The sequence below is a fragment of the Peromyscus eremicus genome, chromosome 14, assembly GCF_949786415.1.
Source record: "Peromyscus eremicus chromosome 14, PerEre_H2_v1, whole genome shotgun sequence".
In the NCBI taxonomy this organism is placed as follows: domain Eukaryota; kingdom Metazoa; phylum Chordata; class Mammalia; order Rodentia; family Cricetidae; genus Peromyscus; species Peromyscus eremicus.
In genome coordinates this window covers 79507176-79526772 of record NC_081430.1, presented here as the reverse complement: position 1 = coordinate 79526772, position 19597 = coordinate 79507176, and the positions used below count along the sequence as shown (strand labels likewise).

The following is a 19597-nucleotide window of genomic DNA, read 5'->3' as shown; positions in this document are numbered from 1 at the left end:
GACAGAGCCAGCCACTAGATTATACACAGAGGCCAGACAGTGGTAGTACATACACCTTTAATCCTATTATTCGGTAGGCCAAGATCCGTCTGGATCTCTGTAAGTTCAAAGCCACACTGGGAACAGAGCCAGGTGTGGTGGCACACACCTTTAATTCCAGCACTTGAGATCTCGTGTCTTTGCTTGGGAAGGACACATGCCTTTAATCCCAGGAAGTGATAGCAGGAAGCAGAAAGGTATATAAGGCACGAGGACCAGGCACTAGAGACTTTTTAGCAGCAGTTTAGCTAAGACCCATTCCAGTGAGGACTCAGAGGTTTTCAGCTGAGGACACAAGATCAGCTGAGAAGTTGGCGAGATGAGATTGGCAGTGGCTTGTTCTGTTTCTCTGATCTCTCAGTTTTCACCCCAATATCTGGCTCTGGGTTTTTTTTTTTATTAAGAAGACCATTTAGTGATTCACGTTACACATGGGCAGTACAGGCTGAAGGGAAACTACTGTTGAGTTGGTAAGTCAGAGATCCTGAACCAAGTGGTAGGTTCCATTGGTTTTTATAACTGCAAGTATAGGGGTTTTAAAGGGAGAAGTGGGGGGCAGAAGATTCTTAGGTCAGAGATGAGAGGCTTAGGTCCCCTGAGGCTTTGGAAAGAAAGTGGATACTGAGCCAGGGTTATATATTTGGTGGGGTTTTGTAGTTGAATGATAAGGGCTGTGATGTTTGGCTATAGAGGGGTTTTAGGTGTCCCATACCTAGGGATCTACCTGAGAGGTTGGAAGAGAAGAGGTGTGTCAGATCGTGTGGTTAGGAGGAGGAGGAGGAAGGGAATGGCTGGTGAGCCTGGGGTCAAGAGGATTGGGGGAGCAAAAGGAATAGAGGCTCCCACATTGCCTAGGAGGTTCTTTCCCATCAGGAGGATGGGACAGGTTGGCACCATTAGGAAGGAATTGGTAGGGGAAATACCCCCTCAAGATACTGCTAAGTCCTGGGGTTTGGTGAGCCTGGTAGGGCTGTCTTCTTACTCCAAAAATAGAGGAATGAGAAGGAGAGGTGGATCGTCAGAACTTTGTCAGGACCAAAGAAGTGGGCCCAGTGTCCATAAGGAGGGAGATAATTGCCCCGATACTGTGATAACCACCTGAGGCTCCCTGTCAGAGATGGTGGTGGTCAGGCCAAGGGAGCCCGGGCCCCCTCAGTCGTTCATGGCCAGACCAAGGAGGTCAGATGAAGGTTGATCTGGGCTTGATGTTCCCATGCCGCAAGGGATATGGGGGCAGTCAATACCCCAGTGCCCTTCTGGATGGCACCTTGGACATGGTCTGGGTGGTTTACGAGGGTTCGGACAGGCCCAGGTCCAGTGACCCTCCTGACTACATTTGAAACAAGGACACAGAGGTTCTCGGGCTTTAGGAGACCAGGGAGCCTGGGCTTTTGCCTTGGTCAGCTGAGAGGCCTAAGCCGTCATTAGGTGTTTTTGGTTTGGGGCTTTTTCCTCTGTCCCATGGTAAACCTTGAAGGCCACAGTGAAGACTTCTGCCTGTGGAGTCAGGGGTCTTCTCCCTAGATGTTTGAGTTTGGCCCTAATATCAGGGAAATTCTGGGAGAAGTAGGTCATAAGGAGCTGTTTCCCATCTGGGGTCTCAAGATCCAGATTAGGATATTGCAAGAGGGCCTTTGTAAAGTGGTCTAGGAATTGAGTTGGTTTTTGTGCTTTTCCTGGATGACTCCTTGGACTTTTTCATAATTTACCACCTTAAGGGCAGCCTTGTGGATGCTGGCCAGGAGGCAAGTTATAAATTGATTCCTAGCTAGGATACCTCCTGGGGTATTGTAATCCCATTCAGGGTCTTCATCGGGGACTGCCATAGCCTGGTCCCAGACTTGCGTATGCTCCTCTTGAAGAAGATTGTTAGCAAGGATCATATAAACAACATGGAAAGTGAGGTTGTAATATTCAGTAATATATTGGATATACAATCTGTTTTCATAGAGCAAGGCCTTACATGATAGTGGAGTGCTCTGCTTTAATGCCACTTACTCAGCCCTGACTGGGTGGGCAACCTGTTGCTGAGGAGGGAGAAAGGGAAACTATAAAGAAAGAGAAGGCTGATAAGGGAAGGTTCACTAGTGTGATAGAAAATAGTGGAGGAATTATTTGGTTTGGGCTTCATTGCTAGGAGTTGTTTCTCCTTGGTTGGTTTATCCTAAAATGGCATCATACCACATGGTTCCTTTAAGATTACCTAAGTATGGATTTTTAACTATTAGCCCCAGTGTTACATGTTTTTCAGACTTGTAACTTTACCCAGTATGCTTACAGATCTTTGAGGCAAGATTTATACCTTAGCAAAAGTTTTAGAGAACAAAATCAAAGTGTATGAGATAAGTAGCAATAGTCCCCACTGGGAATAGTCTGTCCCTTAATCTTGTTTTGCTTTCCTTTCTGTCACATAGCAGGTGGCTTGCATGATATGGGACAGAGATTTTGGAGGAAACCTTTTAAACAAGCATGCTTGGGTCTAGAGGAGCGGGAGCCATATCCTAACTGTAGAGCCAGCTTTTAATTGAAGTGGGACAGTATAAAACAATAGTCTAATGCCACTCATACCTAAATGACACCTGAATCCCAGTAGAACTGAATCCAGTAAGCTAACAAAGAAGGCTTAAGACGGAAATTTTTTGAACCCTGGACACAGACAACAGACACTACAGGAAGGAGCTGAGTGAGAGATGCACCAGCCAGGGAGGAGTGTGTGCCAGGTGTGTGCATGCTGCAGCTGGCCTACTCCTGTGCTTTCTCCCCCTTCTGCTGGGTCTCGCTCCTAGCTCCCACTTTGCAACAAACTTGCAGATCTGTCTTTGGTAACTTAAAAGACAGGGCATTTACACAGTGTGTGTGTGTGTGTGTGTGTGTGTGTGTGTGTGTGTGTGTGTGTGTGTGTGAAGGGCGGGGGTGGGGGAGAGACACTAGACAAAAACAAACAGGACTTGGAGCAGAGAAATAGGGAATGGGGAAATCTCCGTTTCCCCAATCGCTCACAGTATATGTAAAGGTCCCAAATAATAATAGGATCTAAGGTGCCAATAGGTGGCCCTTTGGATTGATTATCTAAGGGGTACTGAAGCCAAATTTGATTGCAAAGCGAGTATTTAGTGTCCTTCAGGTTGGGCGTCAGGTGGAGAGGCTGGAGGTTTTCTAAGAGGCATCCCAAGGGGGTATGGGAGGGGATGGAGTGCTGAGTTCCCATGGATGAGAGAGATGAGGGGAAAGGTCACTGCAGTCTGTAGTCATGGGCATTCCCTGGACTCAGGGAGGACCTAACGAACGAGGACCAAGCCGTTTCAGAGGGTCATCACCCAACTCAATGGGGGTCAAGTGTAGCAAGCTTAGCCTGGCTAAGACAGTAGAGAGACTCAGTGCCTGGTACCAGGGCTTCTACAGAGGTAAGGAGGCGAGAGAAAACCGAGCTTAGGGGGAGAGTCTCATCTAGTGGAAAGGACTGGAAAAAGGAAGCTTTTGTGGCTCCTTTTTGTGGAGCAGAGTAGCACAGGAAGGGATGCTATAACCCAGTTGGGCCTAAGGAAACTGCCGGATTGCAGTTCCATGGGTGGAGAAGTGTGGTCAGGTGAAGAAGGCCAGCCATAGCCTTAAAGACCGTGGCTGGGGGTACCTCCACTTCCAAGAGTACTAGAGGGGTGCCGGACACTCAACAATCACTTCCTCAGACTCAGAGAAACATTTAAACCGACCAAAGGGAAAACTTAACCTAATTGATTCTGGTGGATGGGGTGCTGAGCGATTGGTTAGACAGAAGGTGAGTCTGTTTCGAATGGACTGGAGATGAGGGATAGGGTCCCAGTGAAGCTTACACCATGAGAGGAAATGCAGGCACTAGGAGAGCCTGAGTCACAGCACCAATTGTAAGCATTGCAGCTTGGATGGAAAGGTATCCTGGCATCTGGAAGCTAAGGAATACCACAAAGTCACACCACACAACAAACCTCACACAAGAGATTTATTGAGAGGAAAAAAAAAAACAGGAGGGTGGCTGCCTTTGCTCAAGGAAGAAACAGCAGCAAACTGAACAGGATAGAGGGCTTATATAGAGCTTCTTGGGAAGGGAGTGGACCTTTTCAGGGTGGAGTTTTCCAGGGTGGAGATTGGTGGGATTTCATGTCCAGAGATTGGGCTTTTTACTCTGCAGGGTGGGGTCAGGGTCCAGCAGTTAGGGCAGTTAGAGTGTTCTGTGGGTGGATCCTGGTGGGTAGAGGTCCTCAGGGGAAAGGCCTGGCCACTGGAGTGGCTTGAGGGGCTTACAGAATGTATACCATATTATTTAGTACATATTAAGTATTCAATAAATATAAGCTACTGCTCTTGCTATTGCTCTTAATGGTAAACTGGGTCCAGACCTAGAGTCAAGAAGGCATGTCTTGTTTAGCTTTACAAGACTCTTCAATTGGACACATTTTTTTTTCCCTGCCACTCCTATACTGTTAGCATTCTTCTTTTTTAAGAGTCTGTTTTATTTTATGTGTATGAATGTTTGCCTGCATGTTTATATGTCCACCACATGGATGCTTGATGCCCCTGGAGGCCAGAGGAGGGCATTGGATTCCCTGAAGTAACGTTACAGATGGGTATGAGCTCCTATGTGCTGCTGGGAACTGAACCCAGCTCCTCTGTGAGGATAGCAAGTGTTCTTAACCAGTGAACCATTTGTCATTTTTAGATTTTTTTTTTTATTAAAATGACATATATGTCATTTTATATTGTTATATTTTTGTGTTTTTAGACTGCTCATGTAAGATAATTAAAGACTTATTTTAATTTTGCCATTAAAGAAGACCAGTTAAGTTGCACTCTTATTCCTTATCTCTTTGCCTATAACTTACTTGGGACCTCAGGTGCTGAGACTGAATTAATTACACTCTTTGGCTTCGGAGGATACTGGCATCAGAATGTCCCTTTGTGGTTTTAGTCTTTCAATGTAATGGCACAGTGTATCCTCTCCTAGGTATCCACTGCAGTGTATCTTTACACATCCTTAAATATGCGTGCCTTTTTGTAAATAGGTAATAAAATTTTGTATGTGTCTTCTAAATAACACTTCAGAATTCTATTCATGTTACTGTACATAATTATTAAATGATTCTAATTTTTTAACTTTAATCTACTCTCTAACCTAGATAACTGTCACTTCCACACTAGTACATTGTGGGTTGCAATGAATATATTCTTGTATTATTTTTTATAGGTGGGATAATCACATTTGCCCTACTTGGGGTGTTTTTGAAATTTAAAAGTGAATCTTAATAATACTAGGGCAGTAGATGTATACCAAAATTCCCAACAAACCAAAGTATATGCCCACTCCGCTTACAAAATATTTTCTTGGTTGCTGCTGATAGTTAGCTGATATATACTAAATAACTAATCTATCCCCTCCAGTTGTCTCAGCTGATAACCTGTTCTAGTTGGTTGGTACATTTGCTGGATACTTACTACAGATTTAAGTATTACTCTTGCTAAAAAAACAAAAAACAAAAAACAAACTTTTATCTTTTGTGAGTGTTTTGCCTGAATGTATGTATGTGTGCCACATGCAAGCCTGGTGCCTTCAGCGGTCAGCTTCTGGAACTGGAGTTGTAGATGGTTATGAGCCACTGTGTGGTTTCTGGGAATCAAACCCAGGTCTCTGGAAAAGCAACCAGTCCAATCCTCTTAACCATTGAGCCATCTCTCCAGCTCTCTATGAACTAGTTTTGAAGAGGATTCTTAGGAAATAAATTACAAGTGAATTTGAGTTCTAATCAAATGTTTTATATGTATAGATGGGTAACTTTTTTTTTTTTTTTTTTTTCTCGAGACAGGGTTTCTCTGTGTAGCTTTGTGCCTTTTCCTGGAATTCACGCTGTAGATCAGGCTGGCCTCGAACTCACAGAGATCTGCTTGGCTCTGCCTCCCGAATGCTGGGATTAAGGGCGTGCGCCACCACCGCCTGGCGATGGGTAACTTTTTAATCCCTATGTTTTCTCAGTTTTAAAAGAATTTTCATGTCTGCATCATCCTCCTTGCCCCACCAGACTCTTAACTGGAAATTTAACAGTCACTAGTTTATTGACAGAAACTGGTAGTGCCTTTCCCAAATGTAACAGTTACTATGTTTTACAAAGAAATTTTTCAGATTTTGTTACTGGAGTCTAACAATTACCTTTGAAGAAGAGAGGGTAGAATTTGTAATCCTTATTTTTCTAGAAAAGAAAGCAAATGAGATTTAAACTGATTTGTTTCCGTCCACATCTGGTAAATTTTGGAGTTGAACTTGAAACTAATTCTTCTGATTTATGCATTGTTTAAAGGGACAGGGAAAAGGATACATTTGTTTGTGGTTAAAGTCAGAACTGAACAGTTTAGTACAGTTTAGCTTTCCATCTTCCTTAGGACATAATACAGTGGCTGACCACTAGTAAATGGTCAGTGATTTTTATTGAACAAATTGGACTAGGAATTATGTAAATGTATAGAGGGCTAAGATTTTTATGTTTGTTTATTGGTAGTGCTGCGGCAGATTGCCCAGCATTCTAGGCAAGTGCTCTATCACTGCGCTGTACCTCCAGCCTCAACTGTGAGCTATAATGCCTTTGCTCACTGCTCTGGTAACTGCCATTCACTCCTGCCCAAGATTTAAGGTATAGATGAGTTCATTTTTGTAAATATGGTTGAAGAAAGGTCTTTAATTGATCTAAGAGTTCTCATTTTAAGTGATTTGGTTCACTTAAACAGAAATAACAATGTGTTAAATAAATGTACCACTATAATGTGGTACTTGGGGGTGGGGGGGTGGGGGGGTGGGGGGCGTGAATAATAGATCTTAGTAAGGTTTCTTTTACTGCTTTTTAGATGCTGTTCTGTAGCTTTAAATAACCTGGAACAAAGTCTATTTGGCAAATCACTATGTTTCATTTGGCCACTTAACACTTGTTCCTCATTTCCAAGATCTTCAAAGATGGTTAACTGTTTGGTGAGAGACTCACACCGTAGTGGAAACATTGAATTTCACTGGAAGACTTTCCTCTGGTTTGTTTCAGCATTGAGAGAAACTGATTGGCCCCAGCCCTTTGCTCAAACCTGTCACTATTTCTAAGTCTTTATGAAGCCTTTCATGATCTGGTTTCTGCTACCTTACCAGCCCCTCCCCACTTAACCTACAGTCATGAATTTAAATTAAAAGAATTATGTAAAAAATGAATAAGTAGTTTAGAGTTCCTGTTTTTCCTAACCTACCCTCCAGGGGTATGAAAACAGTCTCCTAGAAGTAGTTCTTTCTGTTGTGTATCATAAATCCCCAAACAAATGCAAACAAACAAACAAAAACCCACAAAACTATCTGGTGGCAGAGACTCCGTGTACAAGGTATGCTATTTAAATAATAAACTTCCTGATGTTTCTTCTTTGGTTATATTTCTCATTAAATTGTGGATTGATTTGATAGTGCTGTGTTAGTTCTTTGAGTCTTAGCTTCATTCTACCCCTGGAAAGGACTTTAGAGAAAGCCTACATCTATCTCTTTAGTGATATGGTCTCTACTGAGACCGTTAGGAGACTGATAACTGACTTTCCCTTCCCATTGCACTAACACAGTTTTGTTTTTTAAATTGTTTCCAGCTGTCTTCCTTCTCTTTGTACTGTGTCCCTGAATTATGACTGTAGTTACATAAAGAAGATAGGTTCCTTTTTCTCTCTTATTTCTTTTTCTTTTCTCTCTTACCCCTTCTTTCTCCCTTTTTTCCTTTTTTTCTTTTGTATATAAGTTTTAAAAGTTTCCTCAAAGAAATCAAATGATTTCTGTAGAGTAAAATCCTTGTCACAGCTTAGTGGTTGGTTCATGAAAATTAAATTTTAAACAGCTAACTTGTTTGCCTACCATATTTTATTATAGTAAGAAACTTAGCTATACTCTATTAACAGATTTGAAAATATACCATATATTATTTTGGGCAGACACAGTCTTGTACAGCAGATCTCTAGAATCTTTCTTCTGTAACTGAAATATTTTACTTTTGTAAACTAATTAAACTCAGAGAAACAAAGAATAGAATAGTGGTTACCAGGGACTAGGAACAAGATGGTACACAACTACCAATCAGTAAGGAGTTATTTTTTCTTCAGGGAGTAAACTTGGCTATGTGCAGGTATGTGATCAGTTGTACTCGATGTAGAAAGGAAAGAGTGAATTTGGTGATTTGATTCTCCTGTAAAGCAGCAGTTGCTCTTCTAGTTCTGAGGTTTTCTGCTAACAACCATATCACTACTCAGCTATCCCGGTACAAAATAGAAAAAGAGAAACTACCAAGACTGCTTCTTCCAAAACACTAGCATGTACAGGTGTTCCCAAATCTTGACAGAAGAAACACGTGAAGGAGAGGCTTCAGTTAGCAACCCTTTTCTCACTAAATTGATAACATTTTATTTGATAATTACTTAAAAAACAAAGCTTTTTTGTGAGCACAGCTAACCCTGTTACACTAATATAAGAATACCAGGATTTGGGTCATCTGAATGTCACAACAGGATCAACATTAAGTCTGAGCAGACACACTTATATCTTACAGGACTCACCATTAATATTTTCCCACGTTATGTATAGCTCATTATGTTTGACCAGTCATTTTGATCACTGTGTATGTAATTTAGGTACTGCCTGGTTCAAATTAGCAATCTAGGTACTTTGGCCTTTGTTGATAATGACTTACTGACTTTGCTAATGACTGTGTTAACTACCAACCTTAAAGTCTGAATTGCCAGCCTCTCCTCCCCACTAGACCATTTTTCTCTCCTTTCTTCTCCTCTAATCTTTCTTTCTTCTTCACCCCCTCTCCTTCACTCCTCCATGATTTTCTCAGGGCTGGGCTTCAACATCGTCGGTGGGACAGATCAACAGTATGTCTCCAACGACAGTGGCATCTACGTCAGCCGCATCAAAGAGGATGGGGCTGCGGCCCGGGATGGGCGGCTCCAGGAGGGTGATAAGATCCTTTCGGTGAGATATGGCTTCGGCTCCCTTTGCTATACTTTGCTCCCTTGACCTCCTCTGACCCCTTGCTTGGGAAGATTCCTATCTGCCTGTTTGGAAATGAATTACCTAGATTGTATTATTGAATGGGAAGAACATTGATGAGTCTTCCAACTTTACCATTGGTCTTAGAGGATAGTATTCTTGCTTGACAGATAAGGCAAATTTAACATAGAATGTGAAGTTACTTGCCCTAGTTCAAAAAAATAAAGCAAGTAGAGATGAAGGATTGGTTTGGAGGAAGGAGATTTAAACCCACAGTTTTCATTTTTGTCTTGTTAACTTTATCATCTCTCTTTTGTTGATTAAAACACTTATTTGTGCCTTTTCTTGGGATGCTGTCAGCCTTTACTAATGGTCTTAACTTCAAAAAGGGAGGTAAGGATTACGTTTCTTCCTTCAGTTCAGGGCCCTTCCTTTCTCAGTATTAAGATGAAAAATCGAAATAGAGTTTGGATATCTGTCAATTGTGCTCCCATTTCATCCTGTTAATGTCTCTTACTGTATAGTAATCATGAATCTTATTAGTTTTTTATATACTCAAAGACAGTATTTAGATTTCCTTTTAACTTTCCATATCTCAGTACAGTGCTTAACATAGGCTTAACATGAGCAAATCAGAAAATTCATGCAAACTTAGAAAGGTTGACTAATAAATACAGTCTTATGGGCTCACAGAACCTTAGCCTTTTAAAATAATTTATTATTTTAAGTATGTGTGTGTGTATTTGTGTGTGTAGGGGGATATGTGCACATGAGTGCTGGTGCCCATCGGAGCAAGAGGTATTGGATCCTCCTGGAGCTAGAGTTACAGGCAATTGTGAGCTGTTCCATGTGGTTGCTGGGAACCGGACTCAGGTCCTCAGAAAGAATAGTACATGCTTTTAACTGCTGAGCCATCTTTCCAGCCCCAGACTCTTAGTCTTAGAATAAATTGAATACTCCTAATGTAAATCAGAGTCCAGGCAGAATAAAACTTTAAAAACTCCTATTTGTGGCTGTCTCTTTTATTTCTGTTATACTCACTGATTACAGTGTCGTTATTATGTTACCAGTTGTGGTAGTTGGGAAAGGTTAGATCATGCTATAGATTATTTAAAATTAATACTTTGGGCTGCTATTGCTTAGTTTATTTGTATGGAAATAACACACATAATGGGTATAAAGAATGGGAAAGTACTGAGAGAGTGAACTGTTATCGAGGATTTCCTGGGAGACAGACTAGCTGCAAAGGGCTGTTCTCAAATTAAGAGAAATTTGAAGTAGGATGGGACTTCTCATGGCAGAAGTGCCCCATTTCCACATGTGCTGTGTATCATGGCCCATGGTCTAAAGAAGAGGAAGTTATTTCCTACTTTGTCTTATGAACTGAATAGGGCAAAAGGGCCAAACTGGTAAAAGGCTGAAGTAAATGAAGTGTAGACCAAGACAAGATTTGATTAAGATTTAATTATTATGTCGGAGACTTGATTTAGAACTTCCATAAAACAATATCCTTTTAAAAGATTTTATTATAGTTTTGAATTTTTATCTTTTGAATTGCCTGTCATAGAGTTCAGTTGATTAGTGATAAAAGTCATATGTGTGAAGTTTCCTGGTCCTCTTAGATATCAGGTTCTTGGATACCTCTCTGCCATCTAATTCATTTGGTAGCAGTATATAAAGGCAGGAAGAATGTATACCTTTTTTCACTTGACATCTGCGTATTTGAGAGATCTGGTTCAGTTTTGAATGTCTCCTTGGAGAGACACACAGCCAGGCATGGCAGCACACACCTATAGTCCTCTAATACTCAGGAGGCAGAAGCAGGGACATTTTGAGTTCAAGTCAAGTATGAATTACTTACTTAGCAAGATCCTGTCTTAAAAAAAAGAGATACACGTAAATCAGGACAAGTAGTTATGAAAGGTATATAAAATAATTTAGGAAGCTTAAGAATATGTCCAATATATAATTACCATGGATGGCATTATTTTAGTCTAGCTCACTGATTATTTGCCATGTTTCAGCCCACTAAGCTTTTCCTAGTCCCTCTACATTAGACTGCAATATAGGGACAGTGATAACTGCTTTTGTTATGAAAACAATAATGAAGAATTTAGGAGTAGGTATTTTGTCATTCTCAGAAGAAAGATGTTGTAAAAATACAAACTAACTTTGCAATAGGACAGAAAAGAAAAATTGTGGGTGAGTTGTTAAAGGTACAATGTATAATTAGTATTTTGACACAGAAATCACAATCTCTCCAAACACTAGCACTCTGAGTGAAGAGAGACTTGCAAAGTATAGGGTTCAGTATAGAGCTTAAAAAGAGAGTCATGTTCTTTAGAAAGCTTTGCTTAAAGGTGAATTACCTAAAAAAGAATTATGAACAGTTTTAAAGCACAAGATGACAACTTTCAATGTAATCTTGTCTAATATTAGAGTATAATATAGTGGGTATAATCATTATGCTCATTTTGCAGCTAAGAAAACTGAGGTTTGAAGTCAGGTGGTTTACAAGTCACATAACTAGTGTTGGGGAAATAAACCTTTCATCTATCTGAATTTGGATCCTTTGCTAAAACTAATACTAATACTAAGATTAACACTGTATTGTCTTCCTAAAAGGTAAATGAAAAAGTAAGATTAATTACTCTAAAAAGGAAGTTACATAGTGAATAACTAGTAGATGATAGGATGGCTTTGTAAAAGAACTGAAATTAATCTTTCTATAAAGGATCGAATTAATGGTATAACCCACTTTTAATCTCAGCACTCAGGAGGCAATTGCAGGCTAATCTCTATGAGTTCAAGACCAGCTTGGTCTATAGAGCAAATTCCAGGACAGCCAGGGCTGCACAGAGAAACCCTGTTTCAAAAAAAGGAAGAAAGAAAAGGGGGGGGGGGAGTCAAACAGAAAAAGCAGCCGAACAAGCAAACAAAAAAGATGCAGGTAGTGGCTGTTGCTGAGCCAGGCCGTGACGCCTCTTCGTCTGTAAGCGAACCTTGTCGGCTGTTACTTTGAAAAGTTAAGTTTTTTTTTTATTGCCTGTGATGTAGCTATAAAATGTAGCTAAATTACTGATTAGCTTAGTTTGTTCTGTTAGTTATTTTGCAGTTTTAGGGATTGGTGCAGGGCCTTGCACATGCTAGTTCGTGTTCTGCTGTATCTCTTCAGCCCTTTCAGTTTATTTCTAATTGGTTTTCCTATTTCTGTGGAATACTTTCCGTGTTGTAAAATGTGCTCTGTGCTTTTCTAACATTTCCTAAATTATCAGACTAAAACTCTGTTCCTTTTTTAGCACACAGGCACACATAGATAATATAGATAATGAAGAGAGTCGCTAAATATAAATTTCCTATGAGTTATTACACTCTTAATTTACTCTTCTCATCCTCCCTAAATATGCTCCATATGTTGTCTTGATCAAGTTCTGGAATGGAAAAACTGCATGCTATATTGTGCAGTTTCTTCTTTTCTCATAAGAAGTGGAATTTAATTTTCTTTTTTAAGATTTATTTATTTATTATGTATACAGTATTCTACCTGCAGGCCGGAAGAGGGCACCAGATCTTATTATAGATGGTGGTTGCTGGGAAATGAACTGAGGACCTCTAGAAAATCAGTCAGTGCTCTTAACCTCTGAGCCATCTCTCCAGCCCTGGAATTTAATTTTCTATGGCCACTGCATATGATTTATACCAAAAAATAATAAAAATTTAACTAAACAATGTAAATACTTATAAAAATACAATCATTTACACTCTGAATGAAGCAGAAGCAGGGGTTCTTAATGAATCTGAAGAACTAGACATGCTTCACCCATTGTTTGTTTTGTGTGTGTTGGTAAGAATGGTTTGATACAGGAAGCGGGGAGGATATTTTTTATGGTAAAGAAAAGATAGAAGTAAGTTTCTCATTTCTCCTGTGTGCCCGAATGAAGGGATGGAAGCTAGTAAAGAATAGTCATTCCTCTGTGAACTTTATATCTTTATGAAGTTCATGACAATGTGGCTGGTTCTTGTATACTACAGATATGAGTGTTCCATTTTGACCAGCCCCCTATAAAAGTCATAGTGGTGGCAGAGATTGGACCATTAGTCAGCTGCATTTCGTATTGTTGATGAAGGAGTTTGTTAATCATATATGGAAGGAAGTTAGTGAGAGATTAAACAGATGTGCTGGAGAACTTTTCACATTAGTGTAGTAAGTTAAGAGCACATGTTTTCCTTACTTACCAGTTTCATTTGTATGTTTTGAACAGTACAATAGTTACTAACAGAATTGTATTGTAGGAAAGTGGATTGTGAGATAGCATTTAAGGTAGGAATGGGGAGAAACTTTGGAAAGTAAATCAGAAAAAAGTCACTAATTAAGTTAAGTATCCATAACCTAAATTGGCAGCCTTAGGAGAGAAAATAGTATAAAGTCATGGTGTTAGGCTGTAAGACAGATATTACATGTGCCAATTAACTGACTACAGAGTGTTTAAAAATTATACATCTAAATGAAGGGGTAGGAGTGTCATTAAGAGAGAAGTTAGGATATTCTGCTTTTGTGGAAAGTTATAAAGAGACTTTGGATATACTGAATTGGATTCTACTTAGATAATCCAGATTATCTAAGTATCAGCATCCAGCAGGACATTGGTAAATCCCAAAGCATAAGTAGAGTTATTTTGGAGAATATGGTGGAAATGTTGAAAGATGACCATGTGAGAAAATCAGAAAGAAAAATAGTTAACAATCAAGAATTTATACCTACCTTGAGAAAGAGAGAGAGAAGAGAGAGACAGACACACACACACACACACACACACACACACACACACACAGAGAGAGAGAGAGAGAGAGAGAGAGAGACAGACAGAGAGACAGACAGAGAGAGAGACAGAGAGAGAGACAGAGAGAGAGAGAGACAGAGAGAGAGAGAGACAGAGAGAGAGAGAGACAGAGAGAGAGAGAGACAGAGAGAGAGAGAGACAGAGAGAGAGAGAGACAGAGAGAGAGAGACAGAGAGAGAGAGAGACAGAGAGAGAGACAGAGAGAGAGACAGAGAGAGAGACAGAGAGAGAGACAGAGAGAGACAGAGAGAGACAGAGAGAGACAGAGAGAGACAGAGAGAGACAGAGAGAATGAGAATGGCACAGTAATCAAGGAAAAAAAACAGAGAGCTAAATATTCATCATCTAACATAGAAGATGATTACAAAAGGAGGTAGTCTACAAGTTGTGAGAAAGTGGTTAAGAGTTGTGTATTTGAAGTCCCATTTGACCTTCAGGAGAGATTGTTGTTTCACTTTATCTATGAAGGGAATAAATATTTAATGGATGTGGAGGAAGTACACACAGTACATGCACACAGTTTTTTTTTTTTTATTGTGCATGGTGTTTTGCCTGTGTGTATGGATATGTGTGTATCACGTGTGTGCCGGGTGCCTGCAGAGGCCAAATGAAGGCATCAAATCCCCTGGAACTGGAGATACAGATGGTTGTAAGCTGCCATGGTGCTGGGAACTGAACCCAGGTTGTCTGGAAGAACAGCCAGTGCTTTTGGCCAAAGAGTCATCTCTCCAGCCCTGTAAACGGTTTTTTCAACAGTTTTTTGCAGGGGAAGAAAAAGAAGAGAGGAAGGGTTCAGCTATGTACATGCATTGTTTTCTTTGTAGAGGATAGTGGCTTTAGTTGAGAAGGAGCAGCAAAAGATAAAATCAGAAGAGAGTGACTGAGTTTTGTAAAGACATAGTAAATGAGTTATTCTTGATAAATATAATAGACTTAATTAGAGATGAGAGAAAAGAAACATCAAGGGAATATCAGAATTTGAGGGAGAAGATAAAAGGGAAAGAGTGAGCTGCCTTCAGTATTCTCACAAAGGATAAAGCAAAGGAATCTGCTGAAGGGAATCAGGGTCAGGATAATGGAGAAGATGTGTAGCAGATATTGATGAGTATTTATTAATGAGTTTGTTTGATGAATAGAACGGTCTTAAAGATAAGCTGTAGCAGCTAACCTGGATCTGTGTACAGAATGTGACCATGCTTTTCTGTGGGAATACTCAACTGAATGACAGCAAGGAACATAGATGCAGTGTATTCCCAGGACTGGAAAGATGTCAGGTAACCAGGACAAGAGACTCTAATAATTTATGAGGTGCTTTGTTGAATTTACAGCCAAAATCCTAGATGGGCAAATGCAAGTGAAATATGAAGAGGTTAAAAGCACTGATAACAATAAAGAGGAAATCTAATGGAGGAATAAAAGTATGAAGAGCAGAAATTGTGGTCAGGTTTTTAGAGTTGGATATTTGTCTACTATGTCTAATGTTAATGTCTGAGTTTGTCTCAATTGGTAACTTGAAAAGAAATTATTGAAAATATTCAGTCTTTAAAATACAAGTGTTGGTAGCTTCACTTATCAAAGATACTAGCGAGACTTAAGAGTAGAAGGAACACTATAAATCTGTTACAGAAGGAAGACATTAGGTTTTGATGGGGCTAGTGGTTCACGATGACACCGAGATGGACTTCTGGTGGGTAATCAGACTCTTCTCTATGTATTCTCACTAATGCTATCAAGCCTGCCTCTGACTACTTTCTTCTGTTGACTACTGTCTCACCTATTGTGAGTGGGACATTTCCCCAGCTGCTGTGTTTCTCAAGCTCCATATCCACTTCTCAATAACAGACTTGGTCAGGACCATGTACATAAGCTCCCCCACTGGACTTTTCCTGGGCTTCCAACAAATGAGAACAGCACACAGGCTTGATCTGTCTCAGTACCCTCTTGACCAACTCACTCTGTCTAAAACCTAACCTAAGACTGTGATGAGAATGCTGAGAAGAGCAGACATGTAAATAGCTTCAGCTTCAGCTAAGGGGCAGTTAGCAGGTCAGGGTGGGAAAATAGGAGCATTCAAAGAACAGTGAAATGCAAGGAAACTTCTTCATTCCAGTATTTAAAATCTCTAGCCCTAGCTTCTACACTCAGGATCTCTGTGTCAATTACTTCATTAAGAAAAGTTAGTATAAAAATGTGGTCTAACTCATAGGGTAACTGTAGGAATTAAATTTGATAGTGTATGTAAAGTACAGAATCTACTAAATCTAAATATTCTTACTGCTAGTGCTGTTAATAGTGACAGTGACATGTATAAAAAAATATGCAGTCTTGCACAAAGTGGCGTGTGTTGAGTTACTGAGTGCAGTATTGATACCACTTGTGATTCCTAATACCAAAAAGAGTACTTTGTCACCTCTGTGTAGTAGGAATGACCTACATCAAGTGATCTTAAAGGTGCGTATCATCATATACATAGATATTTAGTAAATGTGAGGACAGGAATATAAATGGAACCAATGGAAATTGTTCACAATAAGATAAGCTCACTAGAATGGGCTAGTGTAGATTTACACAATATGGAAATAAATTTGGGAACATAGAATTAGGTTTCCAGGGCTGAAGCTAGAAATGCTGAGAATTAGGAATATTATAAAGGATAAGGGGATAACCTAGAAGATTCCTGACGTTAGCTATATAGAAACAGACAAATATCCACAGGTGCTATGCAAATACAGTAACAGAAACCCATACATCCAAACAAGATAAGCACAGAAGCTCAGAAGGAAGAGAAAGGAATCTATTTAAATATGGGTTCATTTCAGATGGTTCATGGATCCTAAGTTGTAGGAAAACCTAACTTTGAAAATGAAGAAACTTCCTCCTGAGTGCTAAGTAACTTAGCCTATACTCCTAGCCCTTGGGATTTGCCCTAAAAGAGTTTGGTTTCATTTTTAATAAAGGGATGGTTGCCTGCATGAAAGTAAATTGTTCACTTATGAGACTTAGTCCCTTGCCTTTCTTAGCTCTCTTTCTTGCTGTTTTTGAAAGGTAAATGGCCGAGACTTAAAGAACCTGTTACACCAGGATGCTGTAGACCTCTTTCGTAATGCGGGATATGCTGTGTCCCTGAGAGTACAGCATAGGGTAGGTATCACTTTCAGCCAGATATGGGACAGTAGGCTTTCTCACTGCACTTGTGAATAAACTTGTGGATGTAATCTCCAAAGTCTGATTTATTTATTTATTTATTTATTTGTTTATTTATTTTATTTATTTATTTATTTTTTTAAAGATTTTATTTATTATGCATACAGTGTTCTGCCTGCAGGCCAGAAGAGGGCACCAGATCTCATTACAGATGGTTGTGAGCCACCATGTGGTTGCTGGGAATTGAACTCAGGACCTCTGGAAGAACATCCAGTGCTCTTAACCATTGAGCCATCTCTCCAGCCCAAAGTCTGCTTTATTTTTTTTCTTTTGCTATTACTGCTTTGTAGGGTTTGTCTAGCATATGCAGGAGTCCTTTGGCATTTCTGTTTATCAGTAAAAGAAGTGTATAACACTATACTTGGAACCCAGGTCCTACCTTCAGTGTAATTTTTTTTAAAAAAGATAAAGTTTAATCAAGTGAAAAATGGAAAGAAAATAGAATCACTTTCACTTTTTGTTAGGGAAAGCACTATTTGTGTACCTTTGAAAACTCTTATTTATGACTACAAAGATGGTTATGTTTTCTGTCTCCTGTTATAAGGCTTCTCCTTCCATGACCACATTGGCTGAGACCTGAGTGCAACTTGAAGGGCAGCTCTTAAGAAAAAGGAAGTGGAATTGAGACTCCTTACATCTGCTTCTTTTTTCTTTCTTTCTTGTTTTTTTGAGACAGGGTCTCTCTATGTAGCCCTGGCTGTTCTGGAACTCACTCCATAGATCAGGTTGGCCTTGAGCTCAGAGATCTGCCTGCTCTGCCTCCTGAGTGCTGGGATTAAAGGCGTATGCTACCACTGATAATTTGGATGATAGGAAGGAGGTCCGAGTTCCTCTTACAGCACCAGGGATTTCTGAGTTCATCTATAGCCCAAGTTCACTGTGCCTATGATTCTTTCTTAACTTGGTCTGCTGTTTGCTAAGAGGCCAAGTGAGGATTCAAAGGCTCAAGAAAATTAAGAGGAGCTAGTAAAAAATTGGAGAAACAGAAGCTAACTTGAACTACATGGTGAGACTCTTGTCTTAAAGAAAACAAAAACTAAAGAAAAGAAAAATAAGAAAGGCAAAATATAAAGCTATCCAAGAAAGCAACCAGAGTTGCAAACAGAATGTGAGTGTGATAGCATTGCAAACTTAGGCATGGGGACAAGGTTCCATCTTCGGAGCAAGAGGATGACTTGGAAGCTGTATAGTGTTTCTAAGTAATGTCATTGTAACTGTGCTGACACTGTCTGGATCTGCTCTTACTGTATTCTAATGACTGATATTCTTTGTAAGTAAATGTTTCCAAAAAGAAGTCTTCTTTCCTCTCCCTTTGCTGCTCAGCAATGTCCAGGCTTCCTGAGGGATCATAGATTTCATCTCATCCCTTCATTTTTTGATAGGAAACATATATAGCAAGATAGAGGCATTATAGAAACAGAAATGATTTACTTTACCCTGTGAGGTCCCATTAAGTCAGTACCAAGCAAAGTTAAATGCTTCCCTATCAGAACTGTTCTTCCCAGAGTATCTGTGAAAGTGATGCATCAGCTAGGACAAGACCTCCTTCTGCTAGGTTGTGTGGGGTTTATAGCTTTGGATGGTGTAGACTACACCTCCAGGTAATTGTCAACTTGGATATTTTAGTTGTGGCATATACAGTAGTCAGATTTAATATTTCTCCTTCTCTTTCAGTTACCAGTGCAGAATGGACCTATAGTACATCGAGGTGAAGGAGAACCAAGTGGTATTCCTGTAGCCATGGTGCTGCTACCAGTGTTTGCCCTCACCATGGTTGCAGTTTGGGCCTTTGTGAGATACCGAAAACAGCTTTGAAATGCTTGCTGTCTTCCAGTGTGTCCAATGAACTATTTCTCTCACTCACCTCCCCTGCCAGTCTCCTATATCCTTTCTCCTCTACATAGCCAACACATGATTTAAAGTGACTGATTACCACTCAAAACCTTGCTATTCAAACTTGCCAAGACTTCGAATTCGAATGGGAGGGTAAAGGTATTATTTGAAGAAAAGCTTGTGGGGGAGGGAGAAGCCTTGCTAAGAACAAATGAGAAGTTACGTTTTTACTAGAACTGCCAATAAAAATTCAGCTATCACCCAAAGAGGAAAAGCTCAGTCTTCCTGTCACCATGGATGACACCTTTTAATTAGCTGGCATGTTTGAAGGCTAGCTGTGCTACATGGAAGGAGGAGCTGATTTTTACTTTTTTTCTTTTCCTTTTAATGCTTTTCCTTGTGAAGTGTTTGTGGCCTTTAATTTGTAACTCTATACCTAGATGCCTATATTGGACACAGGCGAATGAAGTTTGTTTTTTTTTTTAACTTTCTTCAAAAAGAAAATAAATATATACAGTAGTACACATATGCATATATGATAACATAACACTGATGCCTTATAAAAGGTGACAAAACCATACTGGTTCCTGGGTTTCTAATGAACAATTTTTTGGGACTAGGGGATCACCTTCATATATAATCACGACTCATATTAACA

General features: G+C 39.8%; 1 protein-coding gene across 1 annotated transcript in view; it reads left to right on the top strand.

Annotated features, from left to right (window-relative positions):
* Window positions 1-19327, top strand: part of Synj2bp (synaptojanin 2 binding protein) — a 33334-nt gene extending 14007 nt beyond the window's left edge. Inside the window, exons 2-4 of the mRNA XM_059279960.1 lie at window positions 8907-9043; window positions 16948-17043; window positions 18781-19327. Coding sequence (XP_059135943.1) covers window positions 8907-9043; window positions 16948-17043; window positions 18781-18921 — 374 coding nt within the window. The 3' untranslated portion in view covers window positions 18922-19327. The remainder of the gene's footprint in view (window positions 1-8906; window positions 9044-16947; window positions 17044-18780) is intronic.
* Window positions 19328-19597: the final 270 nt, after the last annotated feature.